This window comes from Diplotaxodon limnothrissa, linkage group LG10 (assembly GCF_057381915.1).
Source record: "Diplotaxodon limnothrissa isolate DT_005_m linkage group LG10, D_limnothrissa_male_GT1.1, whole genome shotgun sequence".
Taxonomy (NCBI): Eukaryota; Metazoa; Chordata; class Actinopteri; order Cichliformes; family Cichlidae; genus Diplotaxodon; species Diplotaxodon limnothrissa.
Window position 1 is genome coordinate 32,571,744 of NC_140605.1, and position 26,513 is coordinate 32,598,256.

Sequence of the window (26,513 nt, forward strand, 5' to 3'; positions counted from 1 at the left end):
CATGCCGGCTCGGACGTCGCCCGGATCAACAAGGTCCGCGTCAGGTGTTGAGGAACCAGGGCACCCTGACAAAAAGTGGGCTACTGGAACAAGAAGGCATCCACTCAACATCCACAATGACGGCGAAACAACTAGTAGCTCAGTGTTCCAACATTCGAAAGAAGGGACTGCTCTCACAGCTAGAGATTGACGAGGTACAACACAAATGCTACGGCAAGGAGGAGTCAGGACGCCAGGTCAGGGGGGAGATATCATCACCCCCACCCGAGATTGGGTACATAGCCCCAAGTGCGATAGGAGAAGGATCGTTGAGTGCGAGAGGAACTGACCTGAAAAATAGGATCATGGCCAAGCTTGAAACCTGGATCCCCTGTAGCCGGTTACCAAGATTACGTGAAGTACCCTCAGAAGGTCTGCTAGATGATGTTAATGCAGCACTACGGGCAATACCTACAACCACAATTACCGACACTAACAAGCTGATCTACAATACGGCATCAGTGAGATGCTTGGCTACAAGTTGAACAGCGACAAGGGGCAGTACCCTCCATGGAGAAGGAGGCTAGAGGGCAAGATCAAAGTAGCCAACTAACGGAGGTGCAGAAAGGTGCGACAAATAAGGTGCCTAAGAAATACAGCAAGCTGTCCATACTGAGGCCTTGGAAACTGCCAAGCAAAGACTCACAGCCTTGGCCAGCCGCTTGAGGAGGTACACCAGAGAGATAGAAGGCAGGAGAATAAACCAGCTGTTCTCCACAGAACCAGCAAAGGTGTACTCTCAGTGGCAAGGGAACAATAAGAGACGGAGCAATACTGGAAGAGCATATGGGAGAAGGACGCAACCCATAACGGCAATGCTCAGTGGCTAGTGGATCTGAGGGCAGACCACAGCGACCTCCCTGAACAGGGTCCAGTAACCATCACAGTGGCAGATATCCAAGAAAGGGTCTCCAGTATGAAGAGTTGGACAGCACCAGGCTGGCTGAAGAAGCTGACTGCACTCCACGAGCGTCTGGCAGCACAAATGAACCAGCTGCTAGTTAACGAGAGACACCCGGAATGGCTAACCGAAGGCCGGACGGTCCTGATCCCCAAGGACCCCAAGAAGGGACCGGTCCCCTCCAACTACCGACCAATAACCTGCCTCAGTACTACATGGAAGCTAGAATGCCTAGAATTGCACAAGATCAATGGGACCCTAAGAGCCTTCATCAGGAACTCAATGGGGATGTGGCGTACAACACTAGAGGCCAACTCCAAGCCCATAGCACAAGTCACCATCAAGTGCGGGATCTACCAAGGAGATGCTCTGTCCCCACTGCTGTTCTGCATAGGCCTGAACCCCCTCAGTGAGATCATTAACAAGACTGGCTACGGATACCGACTACGGAACGGAGCAGTTGTCAGCCACCTCCTGTACATGGATGACATCAAGCTGTATGCCAAGAGTGAACGAGACATCGATTCACTGATCCACACTACCAGGCTATACAGCAATGACATTGGAATGTCGTTCGGACTGGAGAAGTGTAGTCGGATGGTAACAAAGAGAGGGAAGGTAGTCAGAACTGAGGGGATTGAACTACCAGAAGGCAACATTGCAGACATCAGAATCAGAATCAGAATACTTTATTCATCCCGAGGGAAATTAGGGGACAGTTACAAGTACCTGGGGATCCCGCAGGCGAATGGGAACCATGAAGAGGCCGCTAGAAAAGCTGCAACCACCAAGTACCTGCAGAGGGTCAGGCAAGTCCTGAGGAGTCAGCTGAATGGTAAGAACAAGATCCGGGCCATCAACACGTACGCCCTGCCCGTGATCAGGTACCCTGCTGGGGTAATAGGCTGGCCAAAGGAGGCGATAGAAGCCACTGACATAAAGACAAGAAAGCTCCTTACCATGCATGGAGGGTTTCACCCCAAGTCCAGCACCCTGAGGCTGTACGCTAAGAGGAAGGAAGGGGGCCGGGGACTGGTGAGTGTCAGCACCACAGTCCAGGATGAGACAACGAACATCCAAGAATACATTGGGAAGATGGCCCCAACTGACCGAGTGCTCAGTGAATACCCCAGGCAGCAGAAACCCAAGAGAGAGGAGGGAGACGAGGAACCATCATGGAAGGACAGGCCCCTGCACGGTATGTACCACCGGCAGATAGAGGAGGTGGCTGATATCCAGAAATCCTACCAGTGGCTGGACAAAGCTGGACTGAAAGACAGCACAGAGGCACTAATCATGGCAGCACAAGAACAAGCTCTGAGTACAAGATCCATAGAGGCTGGGGTCTATCACACCAGGCAAGACCCCAGGTGCAGGCTGTGTAAAGATGCCCCAGAGACAATCCAGCACATAACAGCAGGGTGCAAGATGCTAGCAGGCAAGGCATACATGGAACGCCATAACCAAGTGGCCGGCATAGTGTACAGGAACATCTGTGCCGAGTATAACCTGGAAGTCCCGAGGTCAAAATGGGAGATGCCCCCAAGGGTGGTGGAGAATGACCGAGCTAAGATCCTGTGGGACTTCCAGATACAGACGGACAAAATGGTGGTGGCTAACCAACCGGACATAGTGGTGGTAGACAAGCAGAAGAAGACGGCCGTAGTGATCGATGTAGCGGTTCCGAATGACAGGAAGAAGGAACACGAGAAGCTGGAGAAATACCAAGGGCTCAGAGAAGAGCTCGAGAGGATGTGGAGGGTGAAGGTAACAGTGGTCCCCGTGGTAATCGGAGCACTAGGTGCGGTGAATCCCAAGCTAGGCGAGTGGCTCCAGCAGATCCCGGGAACAACATCGGAGATCTCTGTCCAGAAGAGCGCAGTCCTGGGAACAGCTAAGATACTGCGCAGGACCCTCAAGCTCCCAGGCCTCTGGTAGAGGACCCGAGCTTGAAGGATAAACCGCCCGCAGGGGCGTGCTGGGTGTTTATATATATATATATATATATATATATATATACTGTCTTTGCACCGATCCATATAGCCACCATTTACTGCACGAATGATGCTTTGAATGACACAAACAAGAAGTACTATGTTACTTATTTGAATAGCTAAATGCTATTAGCAAATGAAAAACTGCAGTCCTCACTTGAAAAAGCAAGTCAATCCAGTTTTGATGAGTGACATTCAGAGAATGGTCACTTCTGAGTGATAGAAACCAACATTTACATCTAACATTGAGGCTTCAGGGGAGAGCTTCACAAGCTAATGGCTAACTATGGCGTATAAAGTCTATGCCTTTATGTTCTATATCCTTTTGGTGAAGACTTTGACTGATCTGCAACTCCAAGCAAATCCTCTTTGCACTGTAACCAATGACAACTAGTGGTTATGCAGTCAGCTATTGACTGGACAACTGATTAACTATATTTATTCTATTTTTAATACAAATGGATCAAACTAATCTGATGTATACATGCTGCTGTATTTTTTACATTTACTTCATATGTTTTGCCCACTTTGATGTTGCTGTTTGAAGACTTTTACTTTTTATTATTCCATCAAAAACTAATCCTAAATTAGTTCTCTCTGCCCTTCCTTGAATTTCATGTTGTTGTTTCCCCTTCCTGCCTTCCATTGGACTGCAGTGAAGATCATTACTTTCAGCCCATGTTACACAGCAGCTGACCTACACCCTATAAAATGTGACATTGCAACAAGGGCGGAAGGTCTCTGTAAGGTCAGCATCAAACTGAGAGGAAAAAGCAGAGTCTCCTCACTTTATGCTCATGCAATAAATCAACCCATTAACTACTGACCATTAAAAGGCTGACTCTTGCTCTTTATGAACACTCACCCCGCTCAAAGTAACGTTTACATCATCCTTCCAATGACAGGAACCGAGGCAAAATTAATCAAAGAACACTCACCCCATGTGTGAAGAGAGCTTGTATGGGGAGAGGTGAGGAAGACAGATCAGAGCATTTAATTATGATTGGTTAATTTTCCCTCAATAAATTGTGATACAGCTCGTACTGTTTACCATAACCAAGGAGGCAATTAATCACTCTAATGAGAGTGAGCTGATGTTGGCAAACACATTAGTCTTTATTAGAATGTGAAGCAGAGGAAACTGGAAGGCTGAGGCGTTGGGGCCATTTAAGATAAGATAAGATAAGATAGAACTTTATTAATCCCTCGGGTGGGTTCCTCTGGGAAATTCGACAATTTCACAGTGTATACAGCAGAGGCATGAATCACTCATCATACAGCAGGCTGGTGATAGGAGTTCAGCCTATTTATTTGGCACAGAGTGGATTCCACCTGAACTCCCGTGATATTATCCATCCATTTTTGTTAGTTTACCTCCCTGGAGTCTGTCACACACATTTTACATGAACAGTCCTGGAGTTTTCCCGCCATCTTTCATCATCTCACATAGGGCCAAACTCAAACATGAATATGTGCTTAGAAGTTGAAAGACATGACAGCAGCCCTCAGGCTTTTGTATGGTGGCCCTGAGAGGTCAAACACACTGCACCTTAAGAAAACACCATGACACAGAAAAATGCTGCAAAAGCAGAAAAAAGGAGAGTTTTTTTTGGGGAGACAATAACGTGACGGAACAACTGTGGAAGTGAGACCAGAGGGTTCATCTGTGAAAAGATACAGTTAATGTGTGTTTTATTTGCATGATTCATATAATATTGTAGAAGCATGTTTGCTAACAGCTTGTCACTTCTGCAGCTGCTCCCTCACATTATTTTCTCCCCCAAAAGACTCCCCTTGTGTTTTGTGAGCTTTCTTCTTATTTTGTATTTATTTAATTTTGTTGTGACCTTTAAAAAAAAAAAACAGTTGTGTTTTGTGTGCTTTTATAGAATCTATTAGCTGGTGTTTTTTTCACGCTGCAGTGCATTTGACCTCTCAGAGCCACCGTACCTTCGTCTCGGTGATGACATGAGGTTAAAATGTCAAATGTGTCAGAATAAACTTGTGGATTATGTTTGTCTTACTTTGGTTCATGAACTTAAACAACACTGACCAAGTGGAGCCTCCTCATAGGACTAGTGAGTCACTGCATTATCCTTTGAATATATTAGCTGTACTGTTATTATTAAAATGCCTTAATTAAATAAAATGATAGCCCACAAATCCATCACTTTGCTGAATTGTTTTATAACATCTGTAAATTCACTAATCTTTGCTCAACTGAAATCCCAGAAATTACAATTACTAACTAGTGTTGTCTCACATTTAGATATGGGTTAGCTTGAATTCCAGAAAGGCTGCAATCATTGTTTTAAAGGATACTAACACTTAATAAAACGTAAGAATATCTGACTTTATGTAACCAAGATGTAACACATACACACCCTTCCCGCCCCCTAAAACACAAACCTCTGAAAGCTAAAAATAACTACTATTAAGTAAGGTTACTTTTTTATTGGATATTTTTCATTTTAGCACTCTAATATTGTAATGTTCTCATGAAGTATATATAAAGAAATAATAAAAAAAATATTTGCACCGAAGAGAGATCAGGTTTTAAGTCGTAGGGCCTATGAGCTCAAAGTCAAACACACAACACTGCAGTCCACACACGAGCAACATCCTTTCTAATGGATTAAAAAAAAAAAAAATCAATTAATGCTGAAACACAGCAGGTCCAACATGGCACACTGAGCTGTTTTCAGGGTGGTGGATTAATCCCTAGAAGCGCTGGCACACCACCAAAGACTGGAGCCGCTTGTTTATTCCCCCAGCAAAATATTCCAGTGCCCTTGTGAACTCCATCACACTCTGTCAGTTTTCTCTCATGAAATAAATTATTCTCAAGGGAGTGGCTGCGCCTATTGTAGGTCAGTTTTGCCACACTGTTAGGGACAGGAAGCACGAGGAAGTGCACGGCAAACAAATGATGTCAAGTTTGCGACCAGTGTTTCGCTGATCTGCATGTAATTTCACATTCTGTTTTACTCCGAGGAAAGCCTGATGAATTTCCTTAAGTAATTTCTTGAGTCAGCATTGGCTAGGGCTGAAGTGAGGAAAGTAAGTCAGGAAAATGCACTGAATGAATAAAACAACACCTCTTGTTCTGCTGCAGCAAGTTTGAAAGACTTAAACTGTCTACTGGGATTTCAACCTTTGCTGCAATGCCAAATTGGTGGTGTACGCCTTTAAGAAATTTGAAGAAGCCTCTGTTACCAATAACAACGAGCAAATAAATTCTCACTGTAAACCAGCAGTTGGCAGCAATCACTGCTTTCAAACAAAGTAGATCAAACAATGTAGACAGACTAACCAGAATACAATTATTAATTTATTTATTTTATATAGTAAGGAGCTTGGTCTGGCCTGATGACGTGAGATACATCCTGAACACAGTCTGCGCACAGACAGAAGAATGGCTGCCTTTATACTTCCATTTGTCAAAGGCTGAGGGTGTGGTACACATCTGCACAAGCTGTTTTCTTTTCATTGGGGACCTGACACGCTGGCTGCAGAAAAAGCTAGCAGTCGATATTCAGATGGATGAGGACAGATGGATGGATGGATAGTCCTTATTAGATGGCAGAAGTTTGGTTGCAAGTCAAAGATTTCACAGGCAGGGGAGCACAGATTTTGTCTCATTTGCGAGCTTTGTGCTTTTGCACTTTGTTTTCAGTCACATTTTAGTTTCACATTTTGCTGCTTGGCACCAACAGCTTGCCAACATTAAGTTTTTTCACATTGTAAACTTTGCACATTGAAAATTATTTTCAGAGGTATTCAGTGCCTTTACATGTGATGCCAAAGGGCCCTCAAGAAACCACATGTTTTACGTCAGTGGCATAACCCTTTAACAAGTCAGCATAGGACAGTGCATCGGGAACAAGTTATAGATGCAAGTGTGGTTTTTTTAAAAGTTCCTTTTTCTACCAAATACAATTTCAATCTTTATTAAAATCAGTGATCTTAGAGCATAATCACACCAACACACTGTCACACTGTCCTGATCACTATCACACTGCAATCAGGAAAGAAACAGATTAAATCAGCACAGAGTCAGGAAAGAATAAAATAACATAATAGAGGTTCACACAGACAATAATCGGGTGTCAAGCTTTTAAATGGCACCTGGGACTGTGAGATAATAACATTGTATTTTGAGAACATTTTTTGTTACTTTAGGAATTCATAGTTCAGATGCCACAGCGGCAAGAAATCACAAAGGAGCTCAGAACCAGCCTGTTTTCCATTGCAAAACAGTGTCCTTCAAGTCCTTACAAAAACAGAGTTTACTCATGCCACAGGCATGCCATCGAAGTACATGAACAGCTTTAAAGTACATTGACAAAACCATAACTGTCAGAAATCAGTAAGAAAAAAAGTATACAAATTACCCACTGTGATGTGTAGTTGTTTTTTTATTTATTTATTATCTAAGATCAAAATTAAAACAGATAAACACAACAACTTGATTTTTTTCCTTTTTTTCCCTTTTCAAAGCACAACCTCACTGAAAGATTGAAAGACAGAGATTTGTCAGTAAGAAAAAAAATTCTTTTATTATAGATGATAACTTACTGAAAAAAATAATGCAAAAGTAATAAAAGAGATCCTTGTGTAACTGAAAGTAAACACAATAGCATCTTACTAAAAGAAGGTTACATAATAATAATAATAATAATACTTTAAGACTGTATGTATTAAAGCCTGTTAGGCTTATGTAGGCTTTCCACAGATCTTCTAGCATCTGCTGAAAAATTGTCAAACAACAATCTTGCATAATTTACTGACCCTAGCAATCTCAGAATTGAGAGCTTGTTTTTACGACTCTTCATAGTTATCTTTAATCTGAACCTTTAATTGTGCAAGAGTTGGAAGTCTGCTGGTTTCATAAGCTCCATCTAAATGTGCTACTTTATTAAGTAGATATGAAAAAAATCAGTGGGAATGACAAGTGAAAATAAAACTTGTTTAGAATGAGTATCACTCATCTGGAGATTAACAAATATAACAAAAGAAATGTGGGTTTGTACAAGGAATGGCTTTATTTATATAAAACAAGCAACCCTTGTATCTTGCCACAAGACTCTTGTGTGCATTCATCATATTGTTTCTAAACTCACCATCAGCCTTTTTACTTCATTCATTTTTGATCGTGTCTTACTTAGATATAAGAAATACACTTTAACGTTTTTTTAATGTCCATATTATGACATTACTACTTTGAAAAAGAGAGAACAAACAAAAAAAAAATGTATCATGATGGCAAATATTCCTCCCCATTGCTTTGTAAGGATGGAAATTGTGTTTCTGTACTTGTGTTTTTCAGTTTTTAGAAGAGCTCAATTTAGTTATAGGAAGAACATATCACTTATTCAATCAGCAGCAAAGAAAGGAAGGCACTAAAGGTTGGCTTAAAAAGAAGTGAATATGGTATGCTGCTTTAAAAGGCAGGCCAAGACTACATTTTACAGGTTTATAACTTAACGCAGAGGCCAGCATATACAATAGCAGCGCTACAGTATATTTCATTTAGTTTGTCTTCACACAGTAAGCATGACTTATCTGGTTGTCTCCTCTTCAGAAAGACGTTTGAATCGATCAGCTCCCAGTGATGGCTCCACATCTCTAAATGGCAACACTCAATTAGCTGCTTTTGTCCTCTGTCGTCTGTCTCCCTCTCAACCTCCCTCTTCATATCACTCTCTCCCGCGTATCTCCGTCACACTTCACTGAGCGCCATTACCTCATTATCTCCCTTCACCCTCATTCACACACACACACACACACACACACACACACACACACACACACACACACTTGAATGAATAAACATGGCAAAATTTGTTCTGTGTTTCTGCAATGCCTCCTCTTTCTCCCCCTTTAGTCACCCCCCATCGCTGCCTGTCCCATAAATCATCTCCTATCTCCTCATCACCATTGCTTCCTCTCCCCACTGCTCCATCATGATGGTGAGGCTGCTACTGTTGATAAGACTGTAGCTTGACACTGCTGACAGTAGCTTTCTCAGGCAGCCAAAACAACAAATCTAACTAGACTGTTCCAAAATTTTAACTGATTGTGTATTCAGTAATGTTTATATAATATCCATAGCTAAATCTATATACTGTATCTACAATAATAATAATAATAATGGATTGCATTTATATAGCGCTGTACAATTCCACTATTCATTCACTCTCACACACTGGTGGAGGCAGCTACAGTTGTAGCCACAGCTGCCCTGTGGCAGACTGACAGAAGCGAGGCTGCCGTATCGCGCCATCAGCCCCTCTGGCCATCACCAGTAGGCGGAGTGTCTTGCCCAAGGACACAACGGCAGAGACTGTCCGAGCCAGGGCTCGAACCGGCAACCTTCCGGTTACAAGACAAACTGCCAACTCTTTGAGCCACGATCGCCCCAGTATCTGTCTCTCTATATATAGCCAAAAAATGTCAGTGGGTCAGAAGGTGCATGAGTCAGCCTGTGTACCACCTCAAATGTCTTAAAAACTCCAGGACATATTGCTTTGGAATCTAGTGCAAATAATTAAGACCCAAGAAAATAATCGTAATTAAAATTTTTGATCTTGAGAAAGCGGCAGCACGGTGGTTAGCACTGTTGCCTCACAGCAAGAAGTTCAATTCCACCATCAGGCCGGGGTCTTTCTGTGTGGAGTTTGCATGTTCTCCTCGTGTTTGCGTGGGTTCTCTCCGGGTACTCCGGCTTCCTCCCACCGTCCAAAGACATGCAGCTTGTGGGGATAGGTTAATTGGCTTATCCAAATTGCCACTAGGTGTGAATGTGAGTGTGAATGGTTGTCTGTCCCTATGTGTTAGCCCTGCGACAGACTGGCAACCTGTCCAGGGTGTACCCCGCCTTTCGCCCTATGACAGCTGGGATAGGCTACAGCGCCCCCCGCGACCCTGAAAAGGATAAGGGGAAGCGAATGGATGGATGGATCTTGAGAAAATAGAAAACGGTCCATGATCAAGCACGTAGAATGGCACAGGAAAAAAGGAAAGTTTAAAGCTTTTGATTGGGTGGACTTTTTACAGCCTACCTCTAAAGTCACTCGCTCTTTCCTCTTAGCATATACTAGATCATCTGTAACGTGCACAAGTGAAAGTCAAATAGATAGATGGATAATAGATCCAAATAGATGGATTGCCATTAAACTGACCGAGCAGAATGACCACTTTCAAACATTATATAATACAAGTAAGTGCTGATTTATCACGTAATCTAATCGGCATACCATAATGAGACTGACTCATTGCACATAGGATAACTTACTTTCTCTACACTTTCCTCCCCTCAGCCCTAACCAGTCATGGCAGAATGACGCCCCTCCCTGGGCCTGCTTCTGCCTCATGTTTCTTCCTGTTAAAAGGGAGTTTTTCCTTTCCACGTTCGCCAAAGCACTTGTACATAGGGGGCCATTTGCTTGTTGGGGTTTTCTCTGTATTACAGTAGGATTGTTATCTTACATTATGAAGCATCTTGAGGCACCTGTTGTTGCGATTTGGCGCTATATAAATAACTGACCTGAATTGAACTACAATTAGCAAAATGCTAATCTGGGCTATAAAAACCTTGAAGAGCAGCTACATGTTATTATTTTTCTGATTTTCAGTCGACTTGCTGAAAAGAAACAATGTTAGAAATTCTGTATGTTTTTGAAAATGGTCCAGTTCATTCTAGCCCGAGTTGGTTCTTGTTTGCTGTTCTGCGCCATGTTTAATAGCTTGCAATATTAGTAACCAACCATGTCAACAAAATATCCAAATACACACAAAATAAAAACAAACACAAGTACTGAGGGAACCCATCCACCACCAGAACGTTCTTATAAAGAAAAAAAAAAAAGACAAACAAATCAAATCACAAGAAAACACATTTGAAAGGCTGTTGAATTTTATAACGAAAATAAATAAAGATAGAGGAAAAACTGAGACATGGTGGAAATCTGACAGATTTCAGCACTCAGACTCTATTAGGCTACGTTCACACTGCAGGTCTTAATGCTCAATTCCGATTTTTTGATCAAATCCGATTTTTTTGTCTCCTCGTTCACACTACAAATAAAATGCGACAGCAAACGCGCTCTAGTGTGAACGCTCAAAGCGGCCCGCATGCGCAAAAGAAGATGTCACACACAACGCGCTCTGTTTAGACCAAGAACAAACAGTATTGTTTGACTGATGGCCGTTAATATAAAGACTTCGGACTTTACGTTTCCCAATTTTTGCTTTAAGTTATTTTGTTATTTACATAATAATGTAAATAACCTAATAATGATCCTTATTGCTGTTTAAGAGAGGAGCGGTGCTTCAAAGGATAGCTGCAGATTTCTGTCAGAATCTGCAGATTATACAGTACAAATAAAATGTTTACGTTGTCTTCCCAACAGTTTCACTGACATCTACACTGGATGGCTAGGAAGCGTTCGCGATGTCTTCTCGGGCGCTGATAATTGGCTTCAGTCTTGTGTCGGTGACGTAAAAGGCGGATTTAATGCGACTTGACCGTTCAAACAGCAGTCGCTTTCTAAAACATCGGATATGTATCGGATTCAGTACCACATACGAAAGTGACCCAGATCGGATTTGAAAATATCGGATTTGCGCCGTTCACACTGTCATAGCATGATCGGATATGGGTCGCATAGGGTCAAAAAAATCGGATTTGATGCGCTTTCGCCTGCAGTGTGAACGTAGCCTTAGTGTCACATTTTTCTTTGGCTGGACTCACAGTATTAAAAAAACAACATGAAACAGCATCAGATTCTATCTTGTTGTCATCATTCCAGCCGGCAGAAAAATGGGCCTTCTTTTATTTACTGCTTTATCTTGACAACAAGAGCAACTGGGCAGGTGCAAAAATGTTTCTGGTTTCATTCAACAAGCAGCTGAGACTGGCAGGACTGTGAAACCACACTGGCACATTTGGGAATCATTTTCCATCGCAACACAATCAAAATCTGTCAGTGACATATTTCTGCAAACTTAGCAGCAGGCTTCTTGTGGTCAGCTCTACAGTTGCTGCAGGTTGGAGGCTGTACTGTTGCCTGCTGTGGAAGCCCTGCTATGTGACCACCAGACCGCCTCAACATCTGACTGGAGATAGATCAAAAGTCGCTCTGCATAGTTACAGAGTACAGGCCACTCCTTATTTGAAATAAAGTATTGCAGTGATTTGCTCAATTGATCCCATCAGGGAGTAGAAAGTGGGGAAATAATTGGACGATCAATCTGCCAATGGCAGGTCTCCATCACAGAGTAGCTGATGTGCAGTGAGATTGTGATACCACTGAATAGAACTCGGGGTTTGATTCTGGCTGTAATTCTGAGACACAAGTCCTTTTCATTCAGAATAAAAATCAATGTCACTGAAAAAAGCAACAGAGTATTAATAAGAGAGCCGAAGAAATTACAGAACAGACTCCTGATGACAACCAACAAGCATTTTCATCAGTCAAAATTTTCTACCTTTATTTTCACTGTCACTCAAAAAAACCTGCATGTGGTGAATCATCAGTCAAACCTGATAAAGCAGCAAAAGAATTTAAAAAGTGACTCTACCAAAAATTTAAGCGTACTTGCACTGTTCTTCATTTTTATGCATATTCACCTGTTGCTTCATGTTCTCTTTTTTAAATCATGTGTCCTGTATTCCTCTGTTAATCTGCGGTCTTCTTGTGCATCTGTCACTTCTTGCATGGTCTTTGTCTTCTTGCCTTGTTAGTCCCCAAACTGTTCACCTGTGCCACATCAACAATCAGACCTTTCTGTATATCTAGTCTTGTCTGCCCCGCTATATTTTGACACACACCTGACGTAAGGCTTAAAACCCACAAATTTAGACTTTGAATATACATTAAGTCACATAACCTTAAAGTCAATGGGACCAACAGGACGGCAGGCATGACATGGAATATTTACTTTATTTATTTCTGTGCTAAATCTATGTCATAGGTACATGTTAGTGTATGCCACTCTTTTTCAGGTTTCCTGTTTTCCTCTAATGACAAACATCTCTGAAACCCTATGATGCAATGCAATCTACACCACAAACTAATGTGTGCCTCCAAAGAAATGTAATTACACATGTCGAGATGTCAGCACAGCCCACAATGACCTGTTCTATTGCGTACTGTGTACTCCTATGTATTTCCAGCAGCTTCTCCACAAGGGGATCAGTGAGAGAGTAGTAATCACTGCCTCAAAATAAGGACTCACAGATGTCAGCAAATTCCTGGAGGGAGACTGAAAAGTATTGGAATGGGCATGAGGGAAAGTGTAAAGAAAAGGAAAAGCTTGAGGGTCAAATATGTTAGCTGCTAAGAGGAAATAAAAAATGATCACAACAAAACCAGAGACCTATGTCCCAGCACTGTATTTCTTTCTTTCATGGCTGACACCATATATTTAATACTGGGGACATAACCACAAGGTCATTAACACATGTTTCATACACAAGCATAAATGCTGGCAATGACAGTTAGATTAAAAAGACTTTTATAAAGTTTCACTGCAGAAGTCTAAATCAGTCCTGAAGCAGCAGGTAGCTTGGATGAGATGGACGAACGTAATCGAATGTGAAAAGATATCTGGTGAGCAGAGTCCCAGTGCATAAAATTTTCAATCCAAGCTGTAGATGACATCTTACCTTGCCCTACAAACCTTGACTGAAACACTTTCCTGTCCACTCAAACACATCCTGTCCAGCTGCCAAGAAGCCCTAGGGGAGGGTCACTACCGGTTGGACCATCACCAGATGCTAATGGCAATTGCTGGGACTCTTCTCAGCCATAATAATAATCAGGCCCCACTGTCTCCCCATAAAGTAGGTAATATTAGTCAAGGCAGGAGAAACTGAAACTCCAATCTTGAGCTGCCACTGGTTTTCTTTCCACTACAAAAGAATTGCAGAAAGTGACAGAGACCAAACAACTTATGCTTCTCCCACATATCACATCAACATCCCTGCAACCAGACATTGTAACTTTGTTAGTGGCTTCAAACAGCATGCCCTGATAAAATTAACTATGTGCAAGGAAGATTGTATAGCTGAGGTTTTTGAGAGTAAGCTGGACAAGTACCAGAGGCTTTTTGCCAAGACAATGTTGGCAAGGATATTGCCATCCAGTGGAAGTAGACTGGAGAGGCTTTGCAGGTCGCTTTCTCTACAGTTTAAAGCTTGCGGAACATGAGCGGAACGCACAGAAGGTCAGTTATTAGGATTTCAACAGAGCATCAGAAAGAGCTTCCAGGTAGACATGGATCAAGAGGGTAGAGCGATGACGCAGTTTTGCTGTAAGGCAATTCAAGGCTAGGTTTTATCTTCTGTATTTTTCACTCATAATCATGCTTAGAGAGTTTTCAGATAGTTTCTTTAATCAGGTTTCTTTGACAGCCATTACTCTCTCTTATAATAATTTCACTTAATAATTCGAAGCTGCTTTTTCTCTTTGACCATAGAGATTATTTTTGGACCAACAGTGGGAGACCTATCAAAACATGCCAAGTAGTTTACCCAAGGTAGTTGTTAGAATGAGATGAAAAGTTTTCTACTGCATCTGTTTTCTCCACTCAGTAGTCATCGAAAAATAGGAGAACAAGTGGATGACTAAACTCTAAAAGCAATTCTTTCAAGGTTGTAACAGTTCTTGTTTTAAAAAATTTTTTTTTTTAAAAAAAGGTAGTACATTAGGGATTTTGGGTTGAGGTTTTAGTACAAGGACACACTCCTCTGCTACAAATGAACATTCAAAGTTTATTAACCCATTATAACCCATTGGTTGTTTGGTTTTAGGTCAAAATAGCGTAAGTCATGAACCAGTGGCAATATTGAAAATTACCAAAAGTTTTTTCAATGATATTATGGACATTACGGTACTTTGTAACTAAAAACTGAAAAGCTATAAACTGAAACTAGAACCACTAACAAACAGTGGGGTGTGAGATCAGTTTCTTAAACATTAATATGTAAATTGTCATGACCATTGATGGGGAAACTCAGTTACACTCAATGTAATTCAGGTAGTTTTTTTTACACATATGCAAGCAGGAAGAGTTGTTTTCTCATATTCCATCTTCATTCCTCTTGGAGATATGAGTTAAATTTATGGATACATTTTTTATTATTATTCCCAATTTCCATGCTATCAAGTAAAGTCATTCAACACTGTATGTCACCTCTCCTTGTGAGCCAATTAGCCCTTTCCTTACAGCTTGTCTGTCATACAACCCTCCTCATCTCCATCTAAAAATCACACAGGCTATCAGGGGCGTCCCATCCAAATTTCCCTTTGGTCCTGCCTTCAAATGCGATTCTGTTCTAAAATGTTGCATCGCATCAGATTCCAGTTACCTACTGAAAAGTTATATTGATGGATATTTTTACTTTAAAATAGTCTCTCCTATTGAAATACTGCCAGATAATAACTTGCATTGATGCACATCCACTTAATCAGAACAGTGTGGCATGTGTAAAGATGATCGATATAGTCTGCATTTATATTCATCAAAAATCTATGTGTATCTGGAGATAGATGTCTCCTGTATATCTGATGAACTCTCCACGAAAGATTCATTTCACCTCTCTAACAATTTGAAACATCTCGGGCCTGTTATTTCTGACTGAAGTAATTATGCTCTCAAAAATGACTATGCAAATTATAAAGAGATATAATTTTTGCTTCACTTACAAAAACAAACATAAAAATAGAACCTAGCCCTAACAAATGCAATCTGTCTTTTTAGAAAGCTTTAGAAAGCCAAATGAAGAGTCCAAGAATGAAAAGCAGAGGTGGGGCTTGACCCTTAGGCTGTAATGGTGACTACAGTTGGAAATAAAGACAGATTTAGGAGCTTTGTTGATTTGATCTAACAGCTCTACATTGTAATGCTTACATATAGCAGACATACTGTACATGCATTTCCTCTCTTTGTCTTCCATAGATTCTCTTCCTTGATCTGAGGAGAACGGAGGCAGCTCTTTGTTCTTCTCTGCGTGTGTGTGTGTGTGTGTGTGTGTGTGTGTGTGTGTGTGTGTGTGAGAGAGAGAGAGAGAGAGAGAAAATGAGGGAGAAAAAGAGGGAGAGAGAGAGACAAGTTACAGCTACTTTCCCTGCCATGTCTGGCCATAAATCCGTGAAATGACTTGGGCTCCACCAGCAGCATTCATCGCTCATGCTCAACCGCAAATGCTAAGCTGCAAGCGACATAATTCAACCTTTTACTGAGTGAAACCATCTTTACACAGCAGAGGTGAAACTGTTGAACTTTGTTACAGTTGGAGAATTGAATCGATTTCCAATGTTGAAATAATCATGTCGGAATCCATCTGACTCAGTACTTCTAATGATAATGTAACTATATGGACTTTTTATGTTGATTAGCTTTTAGCCTTAGCCACCACCGTGTGGTTACTTAATCCCAGACATGAGCCACATGTGGACCTATTCTAGGTAAGTTTTTGTGCTCTGTTGTAGTCTAGTATTTTTTGTGGATTAGCATTGTCCTGATGAAATAAGCAGAGCTTATACTAAAGCAAAACAAAAATACCCCCAAAAAAATCAGTGCCGACTGAGGGCCTGACGATCCCGGGCATCCGATTTTGATTTCTGGCCTTGACCCTTGTGTGCAGATATTTCTCCAGATTCTCAGACTCTTCACAATTTTACATTGAAGGACATTATTCAGATATCCTTTAACATTGTTTGGGTGCACATGCAGATTGGTGAACTTCCGCACATCTTTTCTTCAGAGAAAATCTGCCTGTCAAAGATGATCTTTTAGATGAATATTTATATGCTCTGCAAATTACTGCATTTTTTTTATTTTAGTCACATTTTATACAATTACTGGACTGGACTGGATATACTGGACTGGTAACAATGAGAGGTTGAGAGAGGCAGAGGTTGATTTGCGGGGGGGTCATTTTTGCGCTGTCCTCAACTGAAATCTGAAGAAATGTAAAAAATAGATATAAAAAAATTAAATTAAAAATTAAATTAAATTAAATTAAAAATAAGAAATTCAAGAGAGGAGAGACTGGAGGTTGGCTCCCTCACAATGGGTAAGGCCATATACAAGGAAGGTAACATATGCTTTAGCACAAAATCTGCTTCAGGGCGGAAACTAAGGGAATAAAAAGAAAATGAAGGTGCTGCCTCTTGATGTTTTCACTGCTATTTGATAGCAGGGGGTTATTTCATGGAAATTTACCTTTTCCTTGGAAGGCAGTTAAGTTTTGGCAGTTTCAAAAAAGTGAAATGGTGCTTTCCTTCACCCTCACACCCAATTTCTAACCATACCACTGGACCTCTTGTTGCTATGATACCTCTCCAACATAAATGCCACCTGACAAAAAGAAGTTATTGTGCCATGAAACAGATGGCAGCTAATGCTGGCATTAGTGCACAACTCGTGAGAGTTGCTTGGAGGTCTTCTTTTATCCTTTATAACTCTAAATGGAAAAATTTCACAGTGTTAATAGTCCATAAGCTATTTTGATGTCATATGCTGTTTAGTGATTAGATTAGGGTGGACCATTGCAATTTATCAGTTTTCCTAACAATGCTGGAATGAGAATACTGAGCCTGGAATGAGATTATATTTGTTCTATCTACTATAAAAGGCAGAATTAAAAATGAAACTGGTGAATGATGAGGCTCTGTCATATCTTGTAGTGCCTCATAGCAAAATGTTATCCCAATATCATTACTCAAAAAAGTAATTATTACATATATTACACAGAACACTTGTTTTAAAAGTAATACATTTGGGTATTTAATTACTCTCAGGATAAGCTAATTCTTTATACTATTCACTAAATTACTTACTCTGTAAAATGACCTCAACAAACTGCCTTATAATTACCATTTAACAATATAAACCTATAGGCTATGTTCCTACACACAAGTAAAAATCCTTATTCTAATGAGGACACATATATGATTTTTCTCAGTTTCTGTATTACACAAAACCGACAGCACAAAGCAAAGATGAAAACTAGCACAAAGAGACTTCAAAGCGATCACCACAGTGATTCTACTATAGAAACATGAACAGGTAGAAATGGAGCCTGCAGCCTGACTGCTCATCAGTTTGTTACTTGTTGAAGTTCAGTGTCTGGCTGTTGGGCTTCACTCAGCATTCACTCAGCTTTGTCACTCTGGGTTCTTGGCTAGCTTAGCATGCTTTCTAGCTACCTTAGCATGTTTGTGATGGTGCTTACAGGGAACAGAAGTTGTGTAACTCTAACTGTTGTGCAACTGTTTGCATTCTCTTCTTTTTGTGCAATTAAAATAAAAGTAATGTTGATCTCCACGCTGTCCAGCACTTAAGTCTAACATCACTTCTGGGTCCAAACTCCTCTTCAATTCCCAAACTCAAACACTACGCGATCACTGAGACAGAAAAAAAAAAAAAAAAAAAACCTCTGAATTCTTTCATCTTTAATATATTGATCACTGCGGTTGCTCTACCAAGTGTAACAATAAAGTTTTAACATCCAGGCATCCATGAAAATTTATGAAGTTTAACGATTTAGCTTATTAGTTTCCATCTAAAGATGATATACAACTTCTGACTGAGGGATTTGTGAAAACTAAAACGTACAGCTCTGCTATCACTTTGGACATAAATGAAGACAGAAAACTAAGCAACAGTGATGTTTGTAGGGTTACTGAAGTTAGGCTAGCTAATAATAAGGGTGTGTAAAGTGGTGGCGAGTTAGGATAATATAATAAACACATTAGCATAGTGAAGCTAGAGGATGAATGCTAACTTTTTTGAGCTATGATTAAATGCAATTGCATGGTTCGCATGGCAGGAAAAAGATGCTGAAAACACACCAAATTTCAGTCAGGAGAACTGAAATAGTCCATCCACAAAACATTAATATACTGCTGCATGGTTTGAATTACATGCTATGAAAAACTCCTGATCCTCAGCTTCATGTATCCATTCAAATCCTTGCTAGCCTCAGAATGATTCCTTTCTGACCAGTTCAAATATTTAATGTCTGGCAAACCATGAGCAGATGGGCTGTAGTTACTTTGTAGAAGTAACTAAAAACTGGGCTTTAAAACGTACTTCAAATTGATAGTGATGATAATAAAAACCCAGAGAGGCCAACAGTGATCACTGACTACTTTTAGGGCCTTGTTCAGATTAAATAGAACAAGATACAAGCGTTAAAACACGTTAAAAAGACAACATCCTTAATCCCTAATGAATGCAGTGTAGTTTGGCCCCAGAAGCAGGGATTTTACGTCTTCATTTAACAACTGGATTTTCCTCCTCTGATACACAAACTGAAATCAGATGATTGTAGCCCAAGTGCAAGAACCAATAAGTGGGATTGAAAGGCAAGCAGGCTCACAATTCCAAGGAACTGGACTACTGGGAACTACTTGTTCTTTGCTGGATTTCAATTATATGACCACGAATTCTTTTACCTTTTACTTCTAGTTTCTTCAAATTATATACATATATAAAATATGAGCTTACCACTCATATTTGAAAACTGGTCAACGCAAAAGTGACTTGGAAGACTGTAAACAACTACAAACATCTGCAGCAGACTGATAAGAGAGCGATAATCTCATGTGGAAAATAAGGCTGAGGGAGATCCTTTAATGATTGCATTAATATAAACTGGGGGTCATTTCTATAATTACAACATGTGTAATCTTACACACCTTGCAGGCAAACTTCAAAGTGTTAAAAATAACTGCCTCCTCATGTTTTAATTTGCCTCAGGATAACTGTTACAAGAAATGCTGGTACAGACTGAAGTAACCACATTAGTATGACTGCAGGCTCTGTAGCTGCCGTTAAGCATAGAGAGGTAACTCGGCATCAACAGAACTCACCTGGAGGGTTTCATACCATCTGTTTGTGAGTGTGTATTTTATACCTTCATGCAGACTGATTGGCTACTATTTGGTGAATGAGAATTAGATCCCCTTGTATTTCCTATCAATTTTCAAAACAGGAAGCCGAAAAAAAAAGCTATAAGGATGAGTTAACTTTGCCTTTCTACGCGTCTTAAAGTCATACTTGTGCTATATACAACCTCATTAAACCGGCTAAAAACCCTTAAAGTAGCTCAACCTAATTTTTGCAAACTGCTACCAAAAATAGTTTCAGTTTTTAGATAATTGTTATGATTATTTTTAAATGTGTATTATTACTAAAATTATCATTGTTAACCAACAAGTGGACAGAGCTGAACTGTTTTATTCCTTCATTCAGATGAAAATTGGTGATCGGAGAATAACTTCCACATCCTTTCCTCCCACTCAACAAAATCATAAATTATGTATGTGTGTGTTGTTGTAGCCTATGACCCAAACGTGATGGGAAGGATTTGAACATCATTTTAACCTTGTTCAATAATTGCTTTTTTAATTTTACCACACTTAAGTTGGTGAATAAAAAAAGAATATAAAATGAGCAAACCTTGCGTGGGGAGTGTGATGTGAACAGGTATCACACACCCCGGACTGTGATTTGACTCACACTTTTCATTTTTTATTCATTTATTTTGTTTGTGCCTTCTTTAGGAACACTTTCTCTTATTTTTAAGTGCCATGTTTACCACACAAATCCTCAAACTTACTTTATACTCACTTTAACAATAATCAATTGACATTCATCCATACACATGCGATTACAAAACACCTGACGTGGGTATCATTGATTCATCCTCCATTTTTAGTTTGAGTTATTTTTGAGCTTCATAAAATTAATGTGTGAACCAGAAATTAATAACTACCTTATAAGTCTGAACCACACTTACTTCAGACTAAATGACTTTTCCTCTTCCTCCTCTCCATATATATTTTTTTGTATACGAGGGTTTAAAGCTTGACACCGTTTCGTGTGTGCACAGAATCGGTCCAGGATTACTCTCTTTGACATTGTAACACTACTCAACCAGAAACCTGAAGCAACTGAAGTTCACTTTGGCCTCATGCCTCTTAAGCCTTAATTGCTGCCAAACTCATTTCTTATCAAATGACAGTAGTGGTTAGAAGGAACGTCAGAGCAGACGGTCTGCAGAGGTTAAAACCCTTCCCCGTGGCTGTGTAATGTTTTCCCATCAATCCTGATGACATGAGCGCTCACACCCATCCCATTTTTTTCCCTTCACAAAACTAAATTTTTTTGCTTCCCACCTGTCAGGTTGTGTGAGGGGAATGATATAGGACACATTTAAGGTCTTAGCTATTCTATGTTTTGTATGTATCTATTACATATTTTACTTCAAAGTTTACTTCACTGGATTGTTATAAGTCAATTTAAAATTAAAAACCAATTTACAAGGGCTTCTAAGAGACAGTCTTAATGTACTGCTTCACTTATTCAAAAAAAAATATCTTATCATATCTTTTTTTCTGAATAGCTGTATCACAACAAAACACCAGTATGGTTTTTATTGTTTAGCCATATGTTTTGGAACACAACTTCAACATGTATCAAAACAAATGGATACTGATCCATCAATAGCTTTATACACAATGGAGTTTGTACAGCTGCGCATCTGTAACATTGATTAGCCAGACTACACCAAAAATAAATAAATAAATAATAAAACCACAGGGCCTTGACAGAGGACCTCGTGGAGCGTCTTGTGGGTAGCTTGACCCTGAAAATGGAGTGATTTCAGTTTCTGTTTGCTTTTTGGATGTTCAGCTGCTCTGGCTTCTTAGGTTACAAGGAAACAGCGCAATCACAAATATGTGTGTTGCATTATTTATGAGGACATCTTGATTTTGTTTGAAAAAACATGTTCCTGCCAAACTGAAATTAGGACTACTGATGATTTTGAATGGTTCTAATTATGTGTCATCTTTTGGAAAACTCGAAGGCTTGAAATCCACTCAACATTTAATTTACCTATACAAATATTTGAGCACAATAACACTTTTGATTGAAATGACTTAAGCGTCCAGAAACGTGAACATTGAAATCGTTATTGTTTCCACTCCACTTGGCAGCAGCAGGAGGAGGGTTTAGTCTCGGAGCTCTGATGGGTGGTAACCTTTAAATGAGTCTGAGGCAGCAGAACATCTCATTACCGTGGAGACGAGAGGTAAACACATCCTTCGACGAAGGACCGTGACAAAGAGCGCTAATTAACAAGGAGTTAAACACTTTAAAAGGCCTGATGAAAGAGTGAGAGGAAACACACAGAAATGCATACACAGACACACACACAGACACCTTAATCTATGCGATGATAAGCAGAACACATTTACCGCAAATAGCTGTTGAAGAAACATTCAAAGCCAAATGTATACTGCTAATCCTATGCCAATTATAAGTTTAAATGAAGACATTCTATAAGAATGTAATCACAATCATGTGTTAACCTTATGTTGTACGGGTGAACAGATGTTCATTAGGAACAGGAACTATTCGGTATTTGCTGGGAACTACATCAATGCATAACTGAGGTAGAGTTATGACAGTAGAACAAATACCAAAACACTGTTTGGTTGATCTTTAAGATGGAGTGTCTTGCTCAAGGAAGCTGCTTTGCAGCCTTAAAATCTTCAGGATATTATCTGAGAAATATGTGAAAACATAACATTTCAGACAGTTGAGGGATATCGTGATCTCTAACCATCTCATCTAACCAGCATCTTTATCATCTGCTTTATCATCTTTATCATCTGGCCTTTCAAAGAAGGCTAGTTGGTGTGCACACTCTGACCAAAAATACAGAAAAGTTATAAGAAAGTATCTGTTACATATAGTCTAGAAAAAGGAACTGGGGACAACATCTCGACTCGATACTCCCATTCATGTGTTAAAAAAGGTGAAAGATTGTATGTAAACTCCCAAGTTCCATGTTTCATTCCCATGCAGACAAGTAAGATTGAGGGTAGGCTTTTTACCAGATTAGCAACTTTTACAGACATCTTTTCATAGACAGATTTTTCTCTTCAGTTCTAGAAATATTTCCGGGTTTTCTATTATTTTTTCCATGTGGCACCAGGCAGGTTTCTAGAGCTTTTTTTCTCTAAAAGAAAATGAAACCTTCATTAAAATACTGCATTTACTGCACGTGTGAGAAATATGTAAGAAACAAAGTCAGAAAGAGGGCAAATCCTTTCCCACAGCACGGTATATCGGGCTTTTACAGCTTAGTGTTCTTTGTAACCTTTCAGAGTTTAGAGAAGCTCTCACTACCTTTGTCACTGAAGTCATCCACCAGTATGACCTCTGTGATGAGCTGCGGGGGAGAGCGGTTGAGCACACTGTGAACAGTCCTTAGCAGAGATGACCAGCCCTCATTGTGGAAAGGGATGATGATACTGGTGTTGGGAAGCTTTTCTGCATACAGCTTCTGTCTGCAGCTAGACACACACACACGTACACAGACAAAATAGAAATAGATGTAGCACACTTGCAAATACATATATAAACACAGCGTATTCAAGAAAGGACAAGAGCATCTTATTCATATCCTGCATACTGCCTGGAATCATTCTGTTTTTTCTTTTTCTTTTTCTTGCACACTTGTCTCTTCAGTACATCTCAGGTCACAAAGAACATGTATATATATCAGCACTCAAATGAATGTGTATGGGCATGGTGAGCAGATGGCAGCTCTACTCATTTCACTGAAATACAGGTGCAATTTTCTCTGAAAGCTCAACTCAATTCCCTTTCTATCATCTGCTATTACAGAGACAATTGCATTTGTTCACCTCTTAGTAAGAAGAAAACAAAGAACAGCAGAAAACAATTTCAAGGACTGCTTTCCAATACACTCCGGACATAGTAGTGGTGGACAAGCAGACGAAGACGACCACAGTGATAGACGTAGCAATACCGAAAAACAGCAACATCAGGAAGAAGGAACACAAAAAGCTGGAAAAGTACCAAGGGCTCAGAGAAGAGCTCGAGAAGATGTGGAGGGCGAAGGTAACAGTGGTCCCAGTGGTATCAAAGCACTCTATGGAGTGACCGCAAAGCTAGACGAGTGGCTCCAGCAGATCCCAGGAACAACATCCGAGACCTCTTTTATGGTTGAATGTCCCTTAGTAAGGAGGCAAGTTTTGTCCAAAACCCGACATTTTTGCTAGCCATCAACAAGCTGGCATAATTCTGTCTGAATATTTGGCCACTCTTCTTTTCAGAATTGGTAGATTATTTAAATTTGAGGTTGGAGCTTTGAGAAGAGCATTCTAGAAGTGTAATGCTAGCCTGCAAGAATTTGAAGGCAGTCATTTATTATTCCATTTATGCAATGTACCAGCACTACTGGGTGACAATTTGCAGAGTTCTGGAAGTCTTCCCAGACATAGTGACACATCCACATAACCTGTAACCTGTACTCATCAGTTGTTTGAACTGATGAGCTTGGAATCAGCAGTTGTTTAAAAATGTCTTGAAAAGACCTTCCAACCTCATGTAAATTCACAATTCTCCTTCTTAGATCTTCACTGAGTTCCTTTCGCTTTCTCATTGTTCGAAGTATTAGTCAATCCAGTGAGAACTATCAAACAAGTCCTTATCATGCTTTCAAAGACAAATTAGTTTTTATGGTCATGATCATGATCACTAAGGGGATGTTAATAGGCTTTGGCCTTATCAAAAACACTGTAGAACTTTCAGCACTATTTAATTAAACATTGAAGTGAAATAAAAGTGTCTAAATTCTTTTACATTTAACAGAAAAATGAGACATCAGTCTATATTGTTACAAAACTAATCTTAATTTTGAGTTTTTCTTTTGGAATACTTTAACTGCTGAGTTTAACAGGTTTTAGTCTTTGAAAGAAAAGGGAAACAAAAGACCTAAAGTCATATCATGTGGAACACACAGTATGAATAGGGAAAAACAAGGCTGTGTTCCACTGCCTGTCAGTAATTTTACCAGCCTTGTTTAGTCAGTGAAACAGAAGCATTAAGAACTAGAAACCTTTCCTTTAACATACCAAGCAGTGACTGTGCAAGTACAATAGTTAGGCACTGTGACAGGAACGCTTTAAGTTAGTTACATCTAATAGATTGTGATGAAGCCGGAGCCTCACAAAAGTGACCGGCTGAGCGAATCTGACTATATTCACATGTTTATTTTGTGTTCTTCTTCTTTTTTTTGACAGAGAAACTTCAAAGTAAATTTCATGTCTCTACTGTCCATCCAATAAGAGCTTCTTTCATCAGCTCAGATTTACAAACATCAAAAATTTGGTCTGCCGTTGGTCTTCAGGAGGTATTGTGGACTTTACATCAGAGATTGTAGTGTTATATTCATTTTTTCACATTTACTTTCATGATGTTTTAAAAGTGCAACCATCATTTTAGATCAATTGTTTTTGAAGCTTTTTGGTTAAAGCCAATGATCTAATCTTTAATTGAGAGTTGCATAAAAAAAGGTTACAAATTTGTTCTCATCATGTATATTTACATGGTTGTCATGTGTTCCAAGGTAGTCATGTGATCAAAGAGAATAAACTGGAGCTAGGATGACAGCTTTGTGACATTTTCTAAAGCAAAGACCTTCAGATATGCTGCTAAATACATACTTAATTACTCGTGTCAAGAATGTCACCGACACGTTCCTCCTGTATCAGGGACAGTTGAACTTAGAGCAGTTATCAGCTGGCAACATGTGCTCTGACGATGGGCTGCAGCTTCCATCTTGTGCATTAGCATCGCAGCAAGAGGCAGGACCCCTGCAGAGGTGTTAATCATAAGACGACAGTTATATTCCTGCTCTGACAGAGAGAAAGTGTAAGTGTGTAGTGAACTGTGTCAGTCGATCAATGTCTGTGTTGAACATCAGCCTGCGTGTTATTCATTCAAATAAGAACACTGGGAGACAGGCAGGCTGACTGATCGACAGGCAGCTGGCCGACGAATCTTAACAAACCTTGTCCAATTCCACAAGGGGAAGGAGTAAGTGTGTGCTTCAATTAAATCTTTTCAGTGTGCAGAAATCGAATGTGTCAGTCTCAGGTCTGGGACTGGGTGACTCTGGGGCAGTGACAACATGCCAATCACTAAGAGGCAGACGGTGCCTATAGGGCAGACCAGGTGGAGGGGTTGGGTACAGGTGTGTCTGTCTGATTGGTCACACAGGAGTGATGAATGATGGCAGCCAGTTGGAGCAGCACCAGTAATCAATGACACTCCTTCATTTAAGATATTACCATGCTAATAATTCAATTACAGCCCCACGAAACCAAGATGACTGCAGCAGCTGTCATGTAAACACCTGAAGTTTTTATGACCTTCCTAAATCTAAACACACTTCAAACATAGTGATTTCAAATCGGAAGAGAGTGTTCATAGGTATGAAAGTAACTGTGAATAGTATCAGACTAAATGTGGTCGCTCAGAATACAGAATAAGTACCTGTGTAAGGTGTACCTTTACTCGTTCTTTCTTTGTGTAGATCCACACCAGTTGGATTTGGAAATAAAGTGCATACTTGCATAAGAAATTAGCTTACTATGCGGGGATGTTTTGTGATGATAGATTCACGTTTAGTATAAGCAGGAAAACACAGGTCATCACAAGAGATGTGGCAGGTCAAGGAA

General features: G+C 40.1%; 1 protein-coding gene across 3 annotated transcripts in view; it reads right to left on the bottom strand.

The window, feature by feature from the left end:
- Nucleotides 1–26,513, bottom strand: part of LOC146624750 (polypeptide N-acetylgalactosaminyltransferase 10-like) — a 91,611-nt gene that overhangs the window by 38,038 nt on the left and 27,060 nt on the right. For all 3 annotated transcript variants that reach the window (XM_085364112.1, XM_085364113.1, XM_085364114.1), the window contains one exon: nt 23,152–23,318. In XM_085364112.1, coding sequence (XP_085220238.1) covers nt 23,152–23,318 — 167 coding nt within the window. The remainder of the gene's footprint in view (nt 1–23,151; nt 23,319–26,513) is intronic.